Consider the following 17,961-nt stretch of genomic DNA (forward strand, 5'->3'; position numbering starts at 1 on the left):
TCATGGTATCAGAGCAAGGCTTCACGTGTTGGGCCCAACGGCCACACGTGCTCCCACGTCACCCAATATGTGTTGTCCACGTGTTAGGCTTGAAAGTTCGCCACACATGCGGGGGCGTGTTGAGAGTATTTGTCCCACATTGAAATGTTAAGGGACCTAGCCTGGGTTTATAAGGAGTTGGGCTACTCCCCCCATTGCCAATTGGTTTTGGGACTTCCTTCATGGTATCAGAGCAAGGCTTCACGTGTTGGGCCCAACGGTCACACGTGCTCCCACGTCACCCAATATGTGTTGTCCACTAGGCTTGAAAGTTAACCATACGTGCGGGGGCGTGTTGAGAGTATTTGTCCCACATTGAAATGTGCTTATAAGGAGTTGGGCTACTCCCCCCATTGCCAATTGGTTTTGGGGTGGAATCTCAACTTCCTTCACCTACCATACTCTTCTTTACTTTTGCAGCAAGCAACATTATGGGCTTTACGGGTGTCTGAAAGTCTGACTGCAGGGTAAGAAAATGAAAGATAAGGTCATGGAGTGGAAGAAAGTGGCAGAAGAAGCCACCGGTCCATATGGTTCTTCATCTACAAACTTGGACAATTTAGTAAACCGAATGCTATTAAGAAAAAGCTAGATCATATTCCACCGGTCCACATATTCTTTAGGACCTTTTATGTTTGGCCCTCTTTGCATTTCTCAATAAAAACTAGTCATGTGGATTTCCTGCTTTTGGAATGCCTGGAGATGACTGAAGTTTGTACAGATTATCGAAGCACGTTTTCTTTTTCCATTGACAACAAAACCAGACACTAGAAAGTCTATACTCTATAATTGACTGGCTGCCAAACAGTTTTAGGTTTGAAAATTTACAATTATTAACATAGCATAGCTCAGAGAATTCACCTAACTTAATTACTTTGACCACAGGGATGCTTCATTCATAGTATAGAGTCCATTGTTATTGTGTGTGCCATGGACTTTTTCATAGGACTCATCAACCGAAGATCACCTAACATCAAGATAATCTTAACTAGTAGAAAACAGAGAATCAGAGACACGTTTTTGGGTTAGTTGGATGGCCTTGCTTTAACAAAAAGATCAAACCGCACTATCATGTCCAGCCTTGATATTGTTGTCATATGACAGAGCCACACAAAACAAAAGCAAGAGTTATAAATTATAGCGCATGCATACACTTCATCTAATTCTAAGATGAGTTCCATGGCAATAGGAGATAGGCCTCATGTTGTATGTCTTCCAGTTCCACTTCAAAGCCATATCAAGGCAATGCTTAAGTTAGCAAAACTCTTCCACCACAGAGGTTTTCATGTGACCTTTGTCAACACAGAGTTCAACCACAAGCGCTTTCTTCAATCTCTTGGACCCAACTCCCTTGATGGCTTGCCTGATTTTCGATTCGAAACCTTTCCAGACGGTCTTCCAGTCAGTTCAGATGAGGATACTTCCCAGGACATCTTTTTGCTTTTTAATTCAATGCGCGATAACTTCTTGCCTCTGTTTCTTAACCTCCTAAAAGAACTCAATGACAGAGCAGCTTCCAGCAATACCAACCCTCCAGTGTCTTGTATTGTTTCGGATGGTTTGATGCCATTCCCCATCACAGCTGCCGAAGAACTTGGAATTCCTATTGCTATGTTCTTTACTATTTCTGCAGGCGGCTTCATGGGCTCTAAACAATATCCTGCTTTGGTGGAGAAAGGACTTACACCACTCAAAGGTGAAAGAAACTAATATTGAAGCACTTGTTTACATTTATGATTCTATATATTGCTTGTTTCTAAAGAATAGATTTGTATGCCTGATCAAAGCTTAATTTTTAGATGAGAGCTATTTCACAAATGGCTTTTTGGACAAGGTGATTGATTGGATTCCAGGAATGAAAGGTATCCATTTACGGGAACTTCCGACAGTGTTTCACATTACAAATCCAGACAACATCTTTTTTAAGCTCACAGTGGAAACAATGGATAGAGTAGATAAAGCTTCAGCTGTTGTTCTTCTTACATTTGATGCATTGGAACAAGAGATTCTGGATGCTCTCTCAACCATGCTTATCCCACCTATTTATACAATCGGTCCTATTGATTTACTACTTGTCAATCAGATACCAGAAGACCCTTTGAAGTCTGTTGGCTATAGTCTATGGAAAGAAGAAACTGAGTGCCTCCAATGGCTAAATTCTAAAGAGCCAAACTCGGTTGTTTATGTGAGTTTTGGCAGTTTAGCGGTCATGACACCTGAACTTGTTGTTGAGTTTGGTTGGGGACTTGCAAATACAAATTATCCCTTCTTGTGGGTAATTAGGCCTGATTTCGTTGTTGGCGAATTGGCGATTTTTCCACCTGAGTTTGTGGCTGAAACCAAGGGAAGAGGTGTAATAGTAAATTGGTGCCCACAAGAGCAAGTCCTTAACCACCCATCAGTTGGAGGGTTTTTGACACCCAGCGGCTGGAATTCAACCATTGAGAGTTTGTCTGCCGGAGTGCCTATGATCTGTTGGCCACTTTTCGCGGACCAGCCAACAAACAGCTGGTGTACTTGCAATCAATGGGGCAGTGGCATGGAGATGGACAAGAATGTCAAGAGAGAGGAAGTGGAGAAGATTGTTAGAGAGTTAATGGAGGGAGAGAAGGGTAAGACAATGAAAAGTAAGGCCATGGAGTGGAAGAAGCTAGCAGAAGAAGCAACTGGTCCACAAGGTTCTTCATCCACAAACTTGAACAATTTAGTGAATCAAATGCTATTAAGAAAAAGCTAGATCTTATATCCATAAGAATGTGTTAATTAATGAAGTGTATGTTATTGCTGGTCTTAATTTAGAACTATAAAGATCTGCATATGCACTCCCTCCCTCTTGACCATCTATCTATAATTTCGTTTTGCTCATGAACCAATGCTTAGCTTGGTTCTACTTTCGTTCTTAATTTAATATATTGATATACCAGAGAAAACTAAGATTCTGACAAAAATAGTTTAGCAGCTATTGAAAAAAAATTGATGGTGACAACAAAATTACAGATTTGGCCACTTTCTTTTAAAAATCCTAATAGTCTTAATGGAATGACACAAGACTTGTTTAAATCATTTAAAAGTCTTAATTGAATACCACAAGACTTATTTATCCCAAAATAGTCTTTTAAAATCCCAATTAAATACACCCCTTTAGAAGCTCGGAATCCAATAGCTAGTAAGGGAGAAAAGATTGGTGCTCAAGTGGTTTTTTCTTGATTGATTGAGTTTTGGATTGCCTTTGCAAGATTAGTTGTTTTCTTGAATATGATATGAGATAGGACCTGAACTTGCCCTCCTTTCATTTTTCAATATATTCATGTGGCTTTCTTTGTAGCTTTCGATTGATTACGTTTGTATAGTTACAAACAACTACATGTTTACATAATTCAAACAAATAATGGTGATCGTCATATATATTTAATGAGCTAATGTTTCATTTTGAAAAAAAAAAAAAAAAAAAAAAAAGGTTGTCTGCCATGTGCTGTTTTTTTATATATTTTTGTTAGTTGGTGGTTCTTGACTTTGTCTTAACACCAAACATAAAAAATCAAATAAAAAAATAAAAAATTTGTCCCAATGAGCCGAAGATTCTGACAAAAATATTTTAGCCGCTATTTAAAAAAAATGGATGGTGACAATAAAATTACTATAAAATGGTGGTGGGGGTCCTCTATCTCTCCTCCTCTATCTTTGCATGGCTAGTATAAGGGAAAAGAGTCGTGCTCAAGTGGTTTGTTGCCTTGTTTTTTCTCGGTTGAGTTTCGGATTTGCAAGATTTGTTGTTTTTCTTGAATTGAATATTATATGAGATAGGACCTAAACTGGTGTTTGATAAGGACTGAAATGTTGTTTGCATGTATGGCCCTCGTTTCATTTTTCAATTCATGTGGCTTTCTGTCTTGCTTTTGAGTGCCTTATTAGTGATTGATTACGTTTGTATAGTTAGTTATATAAAAGTTACGTAATTCTAATAAATAATGGTGATTGCATATATGGATTTAATCAAGTTGGCTAGAATAGATGTGCTCTCTATTCTGCATCCAAGTTCGAATTCTCTTCCTCTTAGTTTAAATTAGATTAAAGTAAAATATCATTTCTATAAAATAAAAATAAAAATAATGGTGATAATATATATCAATGCTATCTCTGGTGGTTCTTGATTTTGTCTTTCTTGCAGCAGTAGAAAAAGGAACAAATCCAGCCGTCCATTACTGTCGTATACCCTGACTGACTCTTTCTAGGCTGCCGGGTCTCCTTGTCATAAGTCAGACATGGCACAAAAATGTTGTTAGAACTATAGAGTTCTACTGCATTTGTGTTGTGAGTGCAAATATTGTTCATACGTGCATACACTGACTGTACACACAATCTAAGATGAGCTCCATAGAAGTACAAGGCAATAAGCCTCATGCTGTATGCATTCCCTTTCCAATTCAAAGCCATATAAAGGCAATGCTGAAATTAGCAAAGCTCCTACACCATAGAGGTTTTCATATAACCTTTGTTAACACAGAGTTCAACCACCGCCGCTTTCTTAAATCTCTTGGACCTAACTGTTGAAATTGGTAAAAATTTCATGTGGAACCCATGTAGTAAATGGGGAGTGCAGCCACTCACGTGGGTTAAAGGGAGGAAACAAGGCATGTGAAGCAGCTGGAAAAGAGAAATATGTGGGCTGCTGATGGAGCATGGCTCGAGGCTTCTTTATGAGCTTGGTGCGCATGTGGGCATGTGGCTGGTCCCTTTTTTTGGCATGTGGGTGTGGCTGATTTTGGAGAGAAAAATCAGCCTTCATTTATTAACTATTAAATGGGCACCAAAGGAGAATAGGTGCGGCTGCTTTCTTGGTGCTTGTCTGCATTCATTGGTGATTGAATAATGCCTGGCATTATTTGTCTTTGCTTTTCCTATTTAACAAGGAGGCTTGGCAGAGAGAAGAGTGTGTTTGTGTCACACCAAGGAGCCAGAGAGAGAGACAGAGAGCACGGCAGAGAGGAGAAATGGGAGGGAGTGGACTGCTTGTGAGATGCAAGCAAGCAGTCCCACGAACTTCTGGAAAATGTTTCAGCTGGAAATTAGCTGGGTTCATCAAGGTTCAAGAGAGGATATATCTCTTGGGGAGAGAGTGTTTTTCATATTTATGAGAGAGGGTGTACAAGGGGTGTATCCTATTGGATACGGGACTCGGGTTGGGTGTAGAACTCTTGAGTGGTTAATTCTTGTACTTGTATCTTTCTCATGTTATAGTGAAGGTGGTGACTCTCCGGGGATGTAGGCAGTTCTTTGCCGAACCCCGTAAATTCTTGGTGTGTTCTCTCATGTATTTACTCATTGTCATCTTCAGCTTGTTGGTTTGTTTGTTTATTTCTTCCGTCGGGTTATGCCGTGATGGGGGGAAACTGGTGGTTCCCCAACACTAACTCCCTTGATGGCTTGCCTGATTTTCAATTCGAAACCATTCCAGATGGTCTTCCAGCTTCAGATGAGGATGCCGGCCAAAACTCCTATTTGCTTTGCGATTCCATCAGAAAAAAATTCTTGGCAGTATTTCGTAACCTCCTTTTAAAACTCAATGACACGGCAACTTCTAACAATATTAGTAATCCTCCAGTGACTTGCATTGTTTCAGATGGTTTCATGACTTTCAGCATCACAGCTGCTGAAGAACTTGAAATCCCTGTTGCACTGTTCTTTACTTTGCTGCAATTGGATTCATGGGCTGTAAGCGATATCCCACTTTGGTAGAGAAAGGACTTGCACCACTCAAAGGTGACAGAAGTATTCATAATATTGAAGCAGTTGAGCAATTTTTTGCTAAATTTCTTCTTGTTTTTTTTTTAAAATGATGATGAAATTTTTCTTGACTTGGGTGTTGCAGAGGAGAGCTATTTAACAAATGGCTTTTTGGACCAGGTCATAGATTGGGTTCCCAAAACGAAAGCTATTCGTTTAAAGGATCTTCCAAAGTCCTTTCAAACTACAAACCCCAATGACATCTTGTTTAAATTAGCCTTGGAAGCAATGGACAGAGTTGATAAAGCTTCAGCAGTTGTTCTTCGTACTTTTGATGAGTTGGAGGCAGATGTTTTGCATGCTCTCTCATCAATGCCTCCACCTGCTTATACCATTGGCCCTCTCCAGTTACTTCTCAATCAGATACCACAACACCCTTTGAAGTCCATGGGATATAGTCTATGGAAAGAAGAAACCGAATGCCTTCAATGGTTCAATGCTAAGGCGCCAAACTCAGTTGTTTATGTCAACTTTGGCAGCATAGTGGTCATAAAATCAGAAGATCTTATTGAGTTTTGTTGGGGACTTGCAAATAGCAAGCTTCCCTTCTTCTGGGTACCTCCTTGTCTTTTTGGTTAAACATGTTTAACTTCCCACTCAAAATTAATTTTACTCTAGCATTTTAGTTGATGTTAAAAAGCGTAAGAAGTTAAAATTTTATGGAATCTACATTATATATGTATATCTACCAAGGAAATGCTATAATGAGGGGTTGTGAGTGAGGGGTTCAATACCACTATCCAATAATATAGAGGAAATTTTGAACTTAAACTTTTTTAATGATTGGATGGTTGGATGGTTGGATTGAACCCCTCACTCAAACCCCCCACTCACACCCCCTCATTGTAGCAGCTCCATCTCTACCATATCATGCTTGGACTTTAAATTCCAAAATTTATAATCTTGATTTTGTTATATGATTTTGAATTGTTAATGAGGATTTTGTGTCCTTGTTTCCAATAGAGATGGCGCCGAATCTGCACAAAATCAGCAACTCCAATCTCTGTGATTTAGTTTTCCTTTATTGTGATATTGTAATCCCACGTAATTATAGGTAATTGTAACCAAATAGGAATGTATTTGGAGACCAACCCACCACTTGTATAAATATTCTAGTTCTATGTGAATACAAATCATCCAGTTTCAAACCTAAGTGAATCTCTGACATGGTATCAAAGCTCTAAACCCTAGCCTAGCTTCCCTACATTTTCTCTCGGTGTTTTCTCTGCCCACATATGACTTCTTCTACTGAACCATCTCCATCAAATACTCCTCCCTCATCCCCTCCTCCTTCTCTGATGGCTTCTTCGTCGTCTATGACGTCGCTTGATTCTCCTATATGGCCTCTCTTCCTAATATCTCCTATGTTGTTTCTATCAAACTGGATCGTACAAACTACATCATTTGGAAAGCTCAGTTCTTACCCCTATTGAAGAGTACTAGTTTAGTCGGATTTGTTGATCAAACAAATCTGTGTCCCTCTCAGTTCACCTCTGATGGTGTCACTCCCAACCCTGCCTATGCGGGCTGGCATAAGCTTGATCAAGAGTTGCTCAGTTGGATCAATTCTACCCTCACTCCTAGCGTGCTCTCTCAAGTTTCTCGTTGTCTTATAGCTCGTGATGCCTAGATCTCTTTGGAGAAACGTTTCAATTCTCAGTCTGGTTCTCATATTCTTCAGTTGAAGCACTAGTCACAAACCACCAAACGAGGTATCTCCTTCATCATCGATTTTTTCAATTAGATGGCTACTCTTGTTGATAATATGGCTCTTGCTGGCAAACCTGTGGATGACGATGATCTTATTGACCTTATTCTCAATGGTGTCGGACCGGCGTGCTAGAGCATCGTCAACTCTATTCAATCATGTGACCTTCTTATGGCCTTCGATGATGCTATTGACTACTGAGACTCATACTGATTACACCTCTTCCATGACATCAGATTCTGCCACAGTGTTTTATGCTAATCATGGCCATGACTTTCTCCAACCGTGGGTCCTCCTTTTCCTGTGGTGGTCGCCGTGGCAGATTCTCTGGCTCTCGTGGTGGCTTTTCTGGCCTCGGTTTTTCTCCTGGTCGGGGCATCCTTCCGCTCTCTTCCCAAGCTATTCCTTCCGTGCATGTTGCTGCTAGCCGTGGTGGTTTCTCTTTTCTGTCTTATGGCTCTTCTCATGGGTTTCACGATCATTGTTATAACTGTGGTGAATATGGTCATATGGCTCGTCATTGTCCCCGCCCTTCTGTTGCTCCCCAAGCGATGGTTGCCTCTCATACTCCCGCTTAGTCATCCACCAGGTTCACTGATAGTGGTGCCTCCGCTCACATAACAAATGATCTTGCTCATCTCCAGCTCCCTCAGAATTATGGTGGTTCAGATCAAGTTTCAGTGGGTAATAGTCAAAGGTTTGCACATATCTAATATTGGTTATGGTTCCATCTCTCAATTCCATTTAAATAAAGTTCTTCATTGTCCTTTAGTGTCTCATAATTTGCTTAGTGTACATCAATTTGCTCTTGATAATTATGTCTATTTTATTTTCACCCCCTTTGATTTCTATGTGAAGGATTTCGTCTCTGGGAAGACACTTTTCCATTGCAAGAGTGAAAATGGTATCTATCTGTTACAGTCTCCTTCATCCTCCTCCTCCTTTCCTACCACCAACGTGGCCCTCCTTGGTATCCGTACTTCCTCTCCTGTGTGGCATCAACGCTTAGGGCATCCCTTTCCTGCTGTCTTTCAGAAGATTTCCGCTCACCTTCCCCTTCGTAATTCTCCTAGCAGTTTCTTTTGTTCTCATTGTCCTCTAGGCAAAATTAGTCATTTACTTTTTTAGTTATCTTCTTCTGTCTCTACAGTTCTGTTACAACTTGTTCATTGTGATATTTGGACATCTCTCGTTTTATCTAATAAAGGTTCTAAGTATTTTATCTTATTTGTTGATGATTACTCTCATTATACATGGGCTTTCCCTATGCGTTTTAAGTATGAAGCTTTTGATTAATTTCAGTAATTTAGGACTTTGGTGGATAATTTATTTTTTGTTGACCGTGTGTGTACAATCAAATCTCTTCAAATAGATGGAGGGGCTGAATTCCTTAGTCACCAATTCCAGCATTACTTAAGTACTCATGGAATTTTTCACCATGTTTCTAATCCTCACACCCCTGAACAAAATGGAGCCGCCGAATGTAAACAACGTCACCTCATAGACATGGCTCTTACTTTCCTCGCCACCTCCCACATGCCTATTTATTGTTGGGTTGAAGCTTGTAATACTTTTACTTATTTAATCAACCATTTGCCTGCCGTCAATTAAATTATTTTTCTCCATATGAATCTTTGTTTGGTTGTCGTCCTGACTATTTTATTTTTTGTGCTTTTGGATTTGCCTGTTATCCTTACCTCTGTCTTTACAATAAACATAAACTTCGATTTCGTTCTAAATAGTGTGTTTTCATAGGTTATTCTCTTAGTCACCAAGGTTATCGTTGTGATGATCCTTCTAATGGTCTTGTATATCTCTCTCGTCATGTTGTTTTTTATGAATCTACTTTTCCCTTTCAGGTTCTCTCTCGCACTTCAACAGCTCCTCCATCCTCAATGCCTCCCCCTCCAACTTTAGTCGTGTCTTCCTCCCTCGTTGTGTCACCCCCTCCCATTCCTCTTCCTTCACCCACAGTCACTCATGTTGATGTCCCCGCTTCTCCAGTTGAGTCATCCCCGCCCCCCTCCCCTCCCCATACTTCTACCATGGTCACTCATTTGAGAGATGGAATTCAGAAACCAAATCCCAAATATGCAAATCTTGTTTTTTCGCAGGTATCTGAGATCGAACCTACCTCGTTCCGAGAAGCAAACAAATCGAATCAATGGCGCCAAGCTATGCTCACAGAGGTCCAAGCGAGGAACCACACTCATACTTGGGATTTTGTTCCTCCCTCCCCTCAATGCCATACCTTGCCTTGCAAGTGGGTGTACTGTATCAAACGCCGCTCAGATGGTTCCATTGAACAGTATAAGGCCCATCTTGTGGCCAATGGTTTTCATCAAAAATATGGCATTGACTACTTGGAAACTTTCAGTCTTGTTGTTAAGCATGTTACTGTTCGCATTATTCTTTCTCTTTGCTTTTTCTCAGTAATGACCCATTCGCCAGCTTGATGTCACTAATGCTTTTCTTCATATTTGTCTGAAGAGGTTTACATGCGCCATCCTTGTGGCTTTGAAGACCCTAAATTTCCCCATCATGTTTGTCACCTTCAAAAGTCTATCTATGGTCTGAAGCAGCCATGCTTGGTTCTCCCCCTTCTATGCGTTTCTTAGGCATATCTCTCCTTATTCATTTTTCATAAATATGGCAGCTTTCTCCTCCTTTTGATTTACGTAGATGATTGTTATCGGTAATTCTTTGTCACATGTTCAAGCTTTTCTTAAGTCTCTTAACTGTTAGTTTGCTATGAAAGATTTGGGGGATCTCCATTATTTTTTGGGCATTGAGGTAAAGCGTATTTTGGATATGTTGTGTTTGACTCAAGCCAAATGTGGAGCCGATCTTCTCAAAAAGGTCACCTTACATGAGGCTAATCCTTGTCTCACTCTAGTTGCCATTGGCTCCCAACTTAGCTCTCTTCATGGCTCCTCTCTCTCTGATCCCACAGAGTATCGTAGTCTTGTTGGCGCTTCATATCTCACCCTCACTCGTTCAGACATCTATTTTTGTCGTCAACCAAGTTTGTCAATTCATGCATCAACCTACTGATATTCATTAGAAAGCCGTCAAGCGCATTCTCCGTTTTGTTCTTGGCACTTCTCATGATGGCCTTGTTTTTCGCCATGGTGACTCTTCCATGATTGCTTTCTCTGACGCCGACTATTCTGGTAATCCCGATGATTGTCATTCTACAGGGGGATATTGTATTTTCTTTGGCTCAAACCTTGTCTCACGAAGCTCCAAGAAGCAGCCCACCATCTCTCGTTCCAAGGGTGGAGCCACACTGGGACCAGTGTGGTCACGGGCCCCCACTCAATTGTTTTATATTTTAAAAGTAATATAGTATTTCTATATGTATATTATTTCAAATACTTTATGTTTTGATATGTACCCACATGTGTTGTGGCAGACCTATTAAGGTACAAGGAGTTGCTTCAAATTGCCCCTTTGCTCAGCTGCCAGTGGTGCACTCCAGGTGTACAGATTACCTTATTTCCATTTTCAACATTTAAGTAAATGTAGTCTTTGTCCTTTTACTTTCATTTATTTTTATATTACTCCATTTACTTAAGTTTACAATGTAAATAACCCCCTATTTGGATTCAAATAAAAATACTAGAAAATCAAATTCCCGCCAAATCAAAATATGAAAAATCCGTTTTAGTGCAAAATACGATTTAGGCTAAAAATGATGGCTCATTAAGTCAATATATACTTCATACTAAAATCCCATAAAATCAAGTTTTCTTATTTGATGTGTAAGGAATAAAAGCCGCCAAAAATTATCTTGAAAAAATGATTATTCCGAAAAACCATTTTTCATACTTAGTCAATATTTTTACATAAAACATTTTTTCATGTATGATAAGAATGCATGAAGCGACCTAAGGTTTTTTTTAAAGTTTGTGAAATTTTGATTTTGTTTCTTTCTTTTGGGTTTAATGGGGGGAAAAGCTTTAAAGATATTTGCTAAATCGCTACTCTTTGTCTATCTCTTGCAATTTTTCTTGCTCAGAATGTATTTGTCTATCCCTTTGTTGAGGACAATTATGATTGCAACCAATAAGCAATATAATTCTTGACATATGTGATATATATATATATATATATATATATATATATATATATATATATATATATACTATTTTCATATGTATTGTGAGTTCGAATTTTTGATTCTTTATAATTTGTAAGAGGCCTCCACACACATGAAATCCTGGCTTCGCCACTGTCTCGTTCTAGTACTGAATCAAAATATCGTCAATTGGCTCTCACCATTATGGAACTCTCGTGGATTCAACAACTCTTACAAGAATTACATCTCTGTTTGCCTTCACCTCCTTGCTTTGGTGTGACAACACAAGCTCTATTGCTCTTGCTTCTAATCCGATCTTTCATGCACACACCAAACACATTGCCGTTGATTATCATTATGTTCGTGAACTTGTCCTCCCTGACTCATTGAATGTTCGTTATGTCTTCACCCATACTCAGCTGACTGACATTTTTACCGAGGGTCTCTTGCTTCCTCAGTTCACCTTTCTCAAATCCAAGCTGTTGAGCTCTTCGCACATCAGCTTGCAGGGGGATAATAGAGATGGCACCGAATCTGCACAAAATCAGCAACTCCAAACTCGTGTTTTAGTTTCCCTTTATTGTGACCCCATCCCTATTAAAAAATGAGTTATAAATACAACAAAACTACACTGCCACCTAACACAGGGATTACAGCTTCACTTCGTTTCCAATTATTTGGAGCAATTCCTTTGCTGGCATCACATGGAATTGTAGAAAGTCAGTAATATTTGTAACAATATCAATACTATGTTTGACGATGCACAGAATTGAAACGATAAGGAAATAGTCAGATTTGATTGAGAAACTTAAAGAATATGGACCAAATTGAAATTCAGTCCAATTTCTGGAAACAAAGACGTAGCCTGGCTGAAAAGGAGCAACCTTACCTGTAGAACACGAGCAGCAGCTAAAATCTGCTGCCCGTGGCTTGGATATTGAAATTCTTCAGTAGTCTACTTTCTGGAAAATTAAAGTAAAGGAGTCTTTTAAAATTCATAAAGGATGTACTTGTCTATGTGTCAGGTTTAGAATCCATAATTCAAACGACAACTTGAAAAATGGCCAGTATGCATGATTGGATTTACTTTCACAAGTTCACAACTCACACAAATGACCTGACAAACAAGTATTCCAATGGGCAACGGACCAATGAAGCATACCATCAAAACATTGAAAATACACATAGGAATGAATGATGGAACCCTATCACACCAGAATTGTGGCAAATCTGGTAAAGCCTATTCAGGTTATTTTCACTATCTTTCAGAAGTATCTGTAACAGGGAAAATTTCCATCAATCCTCATCTTTTCAGTTTATCTTTATGCCCATTCATGCATGTATATATTATAAGAAGAAGCTTTTGACATATGGCATGTATTGTGTATCAAATGTATACCGCTTCATGAAGACAGGTTCAAGAGCACATACACCATTTTCACCTTATTCATTCATTTTTGTTTATTCTGGGTTACTGCAATTTGAATCATAATATTAAAGATTTTAACTTCAGCGGAATATTTTGTCGTGGACAATGCACATTAAAAAACAAATACTGGACAGGAAAATAAAACTTACCCCACAGAGAAACAGGATCCCCCTATCTGAACCAGTTATGTTACCTCCTAGTGCCTTCACAAAAAGCCTAATGAACTCAGGATGGCCTTCATATGTAGCCCCAGTAATGAACTCAGGAAGGCCGTTATATTTTAAAGGTATAGCCGCACGGCTATAATCCAAAATAGAAGATCTAAAATGCATAGCCGCGCGGCTATAATCCAAAATAGAAGATGGGGAATGTATAGCCGAGCGGCTATACTCCATAATTGGGAATGTATAGCCGCCCGGCTATACTCAAAAATTGAATTTTTTTAAAGTACATACACGATGAATAGAATATTTTAAAAGTATAGCCACGCGGCCATACGCGAAAATAGAACAATTTAAAAGTCGGCTATACTCTATTAGAAGATCTTTAAAAAAAAATACAGATCACGATTCAGAAAGTATAGCTGCCCGGCAAACCTAGGTAGCCATTAATGCCATTTTGTTTATTGAATATGGTGTACGAAGTGACGTTGGAGCTGATGCAAAAAACTAAACTTGAACGCAATCTTTGAGACAAATTTCTTGTTTTGGGTTTGAAAATTCTAAATTAAGATACGGCAACCTATAAACACTTTTTTTTTTTCTTTTTTAAACGATAATCCAATAAGAAAAATTTGGCAGTTAAAGAAAAATAAACAAAAGTCTCATGGCCAAGAAAAAAAATTAAATATTCCATGTGTCGACCAAACATACCATATTGCTAGTCACATTGTTGTTAACTGTTGTCTGGTTTGGTTTAGGTACGAGAGCGCTGAGTTCTTTGACCAGACTACCATTCCTGGTAATGTAGGGCTTTGTTGCAATAAAACTGCATCACAAGCTACTGCATTTAGTGCAGCTCCTAGAAAATTGCTAGTGGATCTCCAACTTGCAACACCCAAGATCAACGGTTTCTTTGCCGCAACTAAATGATGTGTCATCGCAACATGTAAATATGTAACTTGTTAGAAATATATTAGCTAGCTAGCTAGGCTTTACGTGGATCCGAATTTGAATACATGAAATATTGTTACCGACTACATCATTTGGTGAACAGATTTGATGTTCCGAACAATCCTATGCGTACTAGTAAAGTAATTTGTCTTTAATCTGGAAGTACCTGAAAGCACAATTTAATGTTTTTCATATATTATCTTGCAGGAGGCAATTCAAGAAAGAAAGCCGTCATTATTGGAGTCGTAGTTGGTGGTGTAGGTCTTCTTTTTCTCATTGTTGGATTTTTTCCCTATTTTAAACTTTCAAGAAAGCCCGAGGCTGCTCGTAGAGGTATTCTTCTGCCACAACCACAGAATTCGAAGTTGCATTTCCTCTTGCATATATTCTATTATTCAATTAGCTCCTGCTCTAACCATGTTTACACATATATAAACATAAAAAAATTGCTCGTACGTGTCTTCAATTGTTTAAATTTACTCATTTTTAGGTGATATATTGGGTGCAGCCGAGTTGCAAGGACCATCGAATTACAAATATAAAGATTTGAAGTCGGCAACAAAAAACTTCAGTGAAGAAAACAAACTTGGAGAAGGAGGATTCGGGGACGTCTACAGGGTAAATTATATGCTAAAGAGCTCTAAAATAACGTTCATCACCGGAATCTCATTCGTCTTCTTGGATGTTGTAGCAAAGGACCGGAATTGCTTCTCATATATGAATACATGGCAAACGACAGCCTCGACAGATTCATATTTGATAATAATTTTAGGCTTTTCAGCTCAGCTACCTCTAAATGCATGCTTACATATACATTTTATTGTTTTATTTGTCCATTTAAAGATCTGTTTTTTTTTTCCTTCTTCCATGGGAAATAGGTCCAAAACGAGGCTCTCTCTCAACTGGAAACAACTAAATGACATAATCCTGGGTACAGCTAAGGGTCTTGCCTATTTACATGAGGAGTTTCATGCATGCATCATACATAGAGATATAAAAACCAGCAATATTCTTTTGGATGATAGTTTCCAGCCAAAAATTGCAGATGTTGGGCTGGCAAGGCTTCTACCAGATGATCAAACTCATCTTAGTACCAGATTTGCTGGAACATTGTAAGTCAAAGTACTTCAATTCCCACAGGCATCAACCCCTGCTGGAGATCTATATGATCATTACTCTTGTACGATATTTATACCGGTCTTTTGTTTTGACCTACATACGGTTCTATCCACACACAAAAAGTGATATGAATCTACTATATTCATGGCCGGTACACTAGGGCGACTCCACTTATTTGATCTTGTGTGGCACTGACAGGGGATACACAGCACCTGAATATGCAATTCATGGCCAATTGTCAGAAAAGGTGGATACATATGGCCAAAAGAGCAGTGAAATCAAATCTGATGCTATGGGTGAATTTCTACTTGAAAAGGTAACTTCCAAACTGTATATATAATTCTTCCCTGAGATTTCTATTCTGCTTAATTACTTTAGAATTGTAACATGTTTTATTTTATTTTATTTCTTTTTCACATTAATGATTAGGCATGGAAACTGTATGAGAATGGCAAGCACATGGAGCTGGTGGATCCAAATGAATACAAACCAGAAGATGTAAAGAAGATGATAGAAATTGCTCTGATGTGCACTCAACCATCTGCTGCTCAAAGGCCTACAATGTCTGAAGTTGTAGTTCTACTTACAAGCACTAGCTCCTTGGAGAATTGGGCGCGCTCACTAGGCCTGTTTTTGTTGATTCTGATAAGAGAGTGAAGGGAGACACATCAACCTCTACTGCTTCCTCCACATCCAACGCCACTGTATCAGTTTCTCAAGTTTCAGGTCGCTAAGTGCTAGTTAAAGCAGTATATTTCAACTCTTGTACATAAAATTTGGGAGTTTTCCTTTGGATGTTTAGTTTCAAAGCAAAGATGTTTTTTTTCTGTCTACTAGGATTGTTAACAATAGTGATTTCACAATCCTTTTTCTTCGTTTGAATTCCTCTTGGTTTTTCATGTAAAGCACAAATGCTAGTTGTATGCCCGGAGCCAAACATTTGATGTACTTTAAATCTTTAGTATTCAATAATACTGCATAACTGTTGATATTTACATGAATGGTTCATAAAATTGAAGTGGAGAAGAAACTATCTTAAGAGTTGAGAATGAGTTTGGGTGGCTTGAGTGAAAACACTTTATCCATAAACACAAAGAGATGGTGAAGGCATCTTATTATGGCGGGATCATTTGCATCCTCCAGAGCCTTTCTTTTTTGAAATACGGGTGGATTTTAATCATTAAACTAGGAATGTAAACCCTAGATCTGAAAGCAGATTCAAGGATTTCCATAAAAAATCATTATCAACATTACGTAGTTACAAACATACAAGATCCATCCACAATTGGTACACTAAGAAGCACGGATACGGATACGGATACGGCGATACGATACGACACGATACGGGGATACGGCAAATCTCCAAAAACTAGGATACGATACGTCATGGATACGGCAATTAAAAATTTATATTAAAATATAATAATAAAAATATATAAACTTTAAAACATATTTTAATTAACATAAAAATTCAAATTCATCAACCAGATTCAAATTTAAACTCTAGAAAAATAAAAAAAACTGAACTCTCAATCAACTACAATATTTGTAATTATCCGGATGACTCATGTTCCTGAATATAAAATATAATATTATTAAATTACATAACCATAAACTTTTTAAAACAATCAAATTGTCACGTGGAAGGGAAAGGGGTTTGTTTGATTATCTAATAGATTATAGATGACATACATCATGTATGTGATACCTGCAGTTTGCATGTGATAGCTACAGACATGAAATATAATATATAATAATGTATGTGTAAAAGTGGTGGTAACATAAGGACAAAAAAAAAGTATCAGAGAGAGGTGAACATACCACCACGTCAGAGAGAGAAGCGTGAGAAACTGAGAGGGAAGCGTGAGAGACAGAGAGAGAAACATGAGAAACTGACAGAATAGAACCAAAATTCGTGAAATAATCTAACCACCACGCCAGACGAATTCAAGAACCAGGCTTCTTTTATATGGGTGAGTGAAGAAGATGAAGAAAAATTGCTGAAGAAGAAGAAGAAGAAGAAGAAGAATTGATGGGTGGTGGTGTGGCAGTCGGCTTTGCGTTCTTTATATAAAGAAGATGAAGATTTGCAGGAAAGATCTTCAAGATTTCAATTCAAAACAGGTAAGGCAAACATCCGTGTTGTTCACGACTTCGAATTTCTGTCGAATTCCAATTCTTCCCGAAATTGTTTCCTAAAACGTATCCTAAATTTGGGATACCCGTATCTATCTGGTCAGATACGCGTGTCCTTTTCTGATTGACCGTATCCGTTGACTCGGATACGTATCCCGTGCGTATCTTTGCGTATCCCAGCGTATCGTATCCCCCAGCGTATCGGATACCAATGGTACATATACAGCAGAATCAGAGCATCATTGTTCCCTCACAGATACACACATTGTTAAGAATTCATAGTTTTTCAATGTTTTGGATGTTTGGGGGAAGAGAAGAAAACTCAGAAATCAGATGAAAATAAGAGAGAGAACGTTGCTCTGTAAAACCTGAAGAAATCTGTTTTTTTCATTACTGTTCATGTATATTCGTATGAGACGAGAGAAGTAAGAAGCTTCTCTAATCTGCTTTACACAGAAACTAAATCCTAGCCTTTGATCCTATCACCCTATGAGATGATTACACTTGTCACAATCTGACAAATTATATCCTAGGCTAGATAAGAAAACACTTG

The 17,961-nt window shown here is 38.5% G+C and overlaps 1 protein-coding gene across 3 annotated transcripts; it reads left to right on the forward strand.

Annotated features, from left to right (window-relative positions):
- The first annotated feature begins 1,069 nt into the window (after window positions 1-1,069).
- Window positions 1,070-6,679, forward strand: LOC110773106 (7-deoxyloganetin glucosyltransferase-like). Of its 3 annotated transcripts, none has more exons than XM_088251191.1 (4): window positions 1,070-1,735; window positions 1,839-2,717; window positions 4,208-5,799; window positions 5,944-6,679. In XM_088251191.1, exons 1-3 carry the CDS (start codon window positions 1,210-1,212, stop codon window positions 4,255-4,257), a joined length of 1,455 nt encoding a protein of 484 aa, XP_088107317.1. In that variant the 5' UTR covers window positions 1,070-1,209; the 3' UTR covers window positions 4,258-5,799; window positions 5,944-6,679. The 3 variants fall into 3 exon arrangements, with proteins under 3 accessions (XP_088107317.1, XP_088107316.1, XP_021833304.1); XM_088251190.1 differs by having other exon boundaries at window positions 5,909-6,676; XM_021977612.2 differs by lacking the exons at window positions 4,208-5,799; window positions 5,944-6,679 and having other exon boundaries at window positions 1,071-1,735; window positions 1,839-3,042.
- Window positions 6,680-17,961: the final 11,282 nt, after the last annotated feature.

Source organism: Prunus avium, chromosome 3 (assembly GCF_965620075.1).
Source record: "Prunus avium chromosome 3, drPruAviu1.hap1.1, whole genome shotgun sequence".
NCBI lineage: Eukaryota > Viridiplantae > Streptophyta > Magnoliopsida > Rosales > Rosaceae > Prunus > Prunus avium.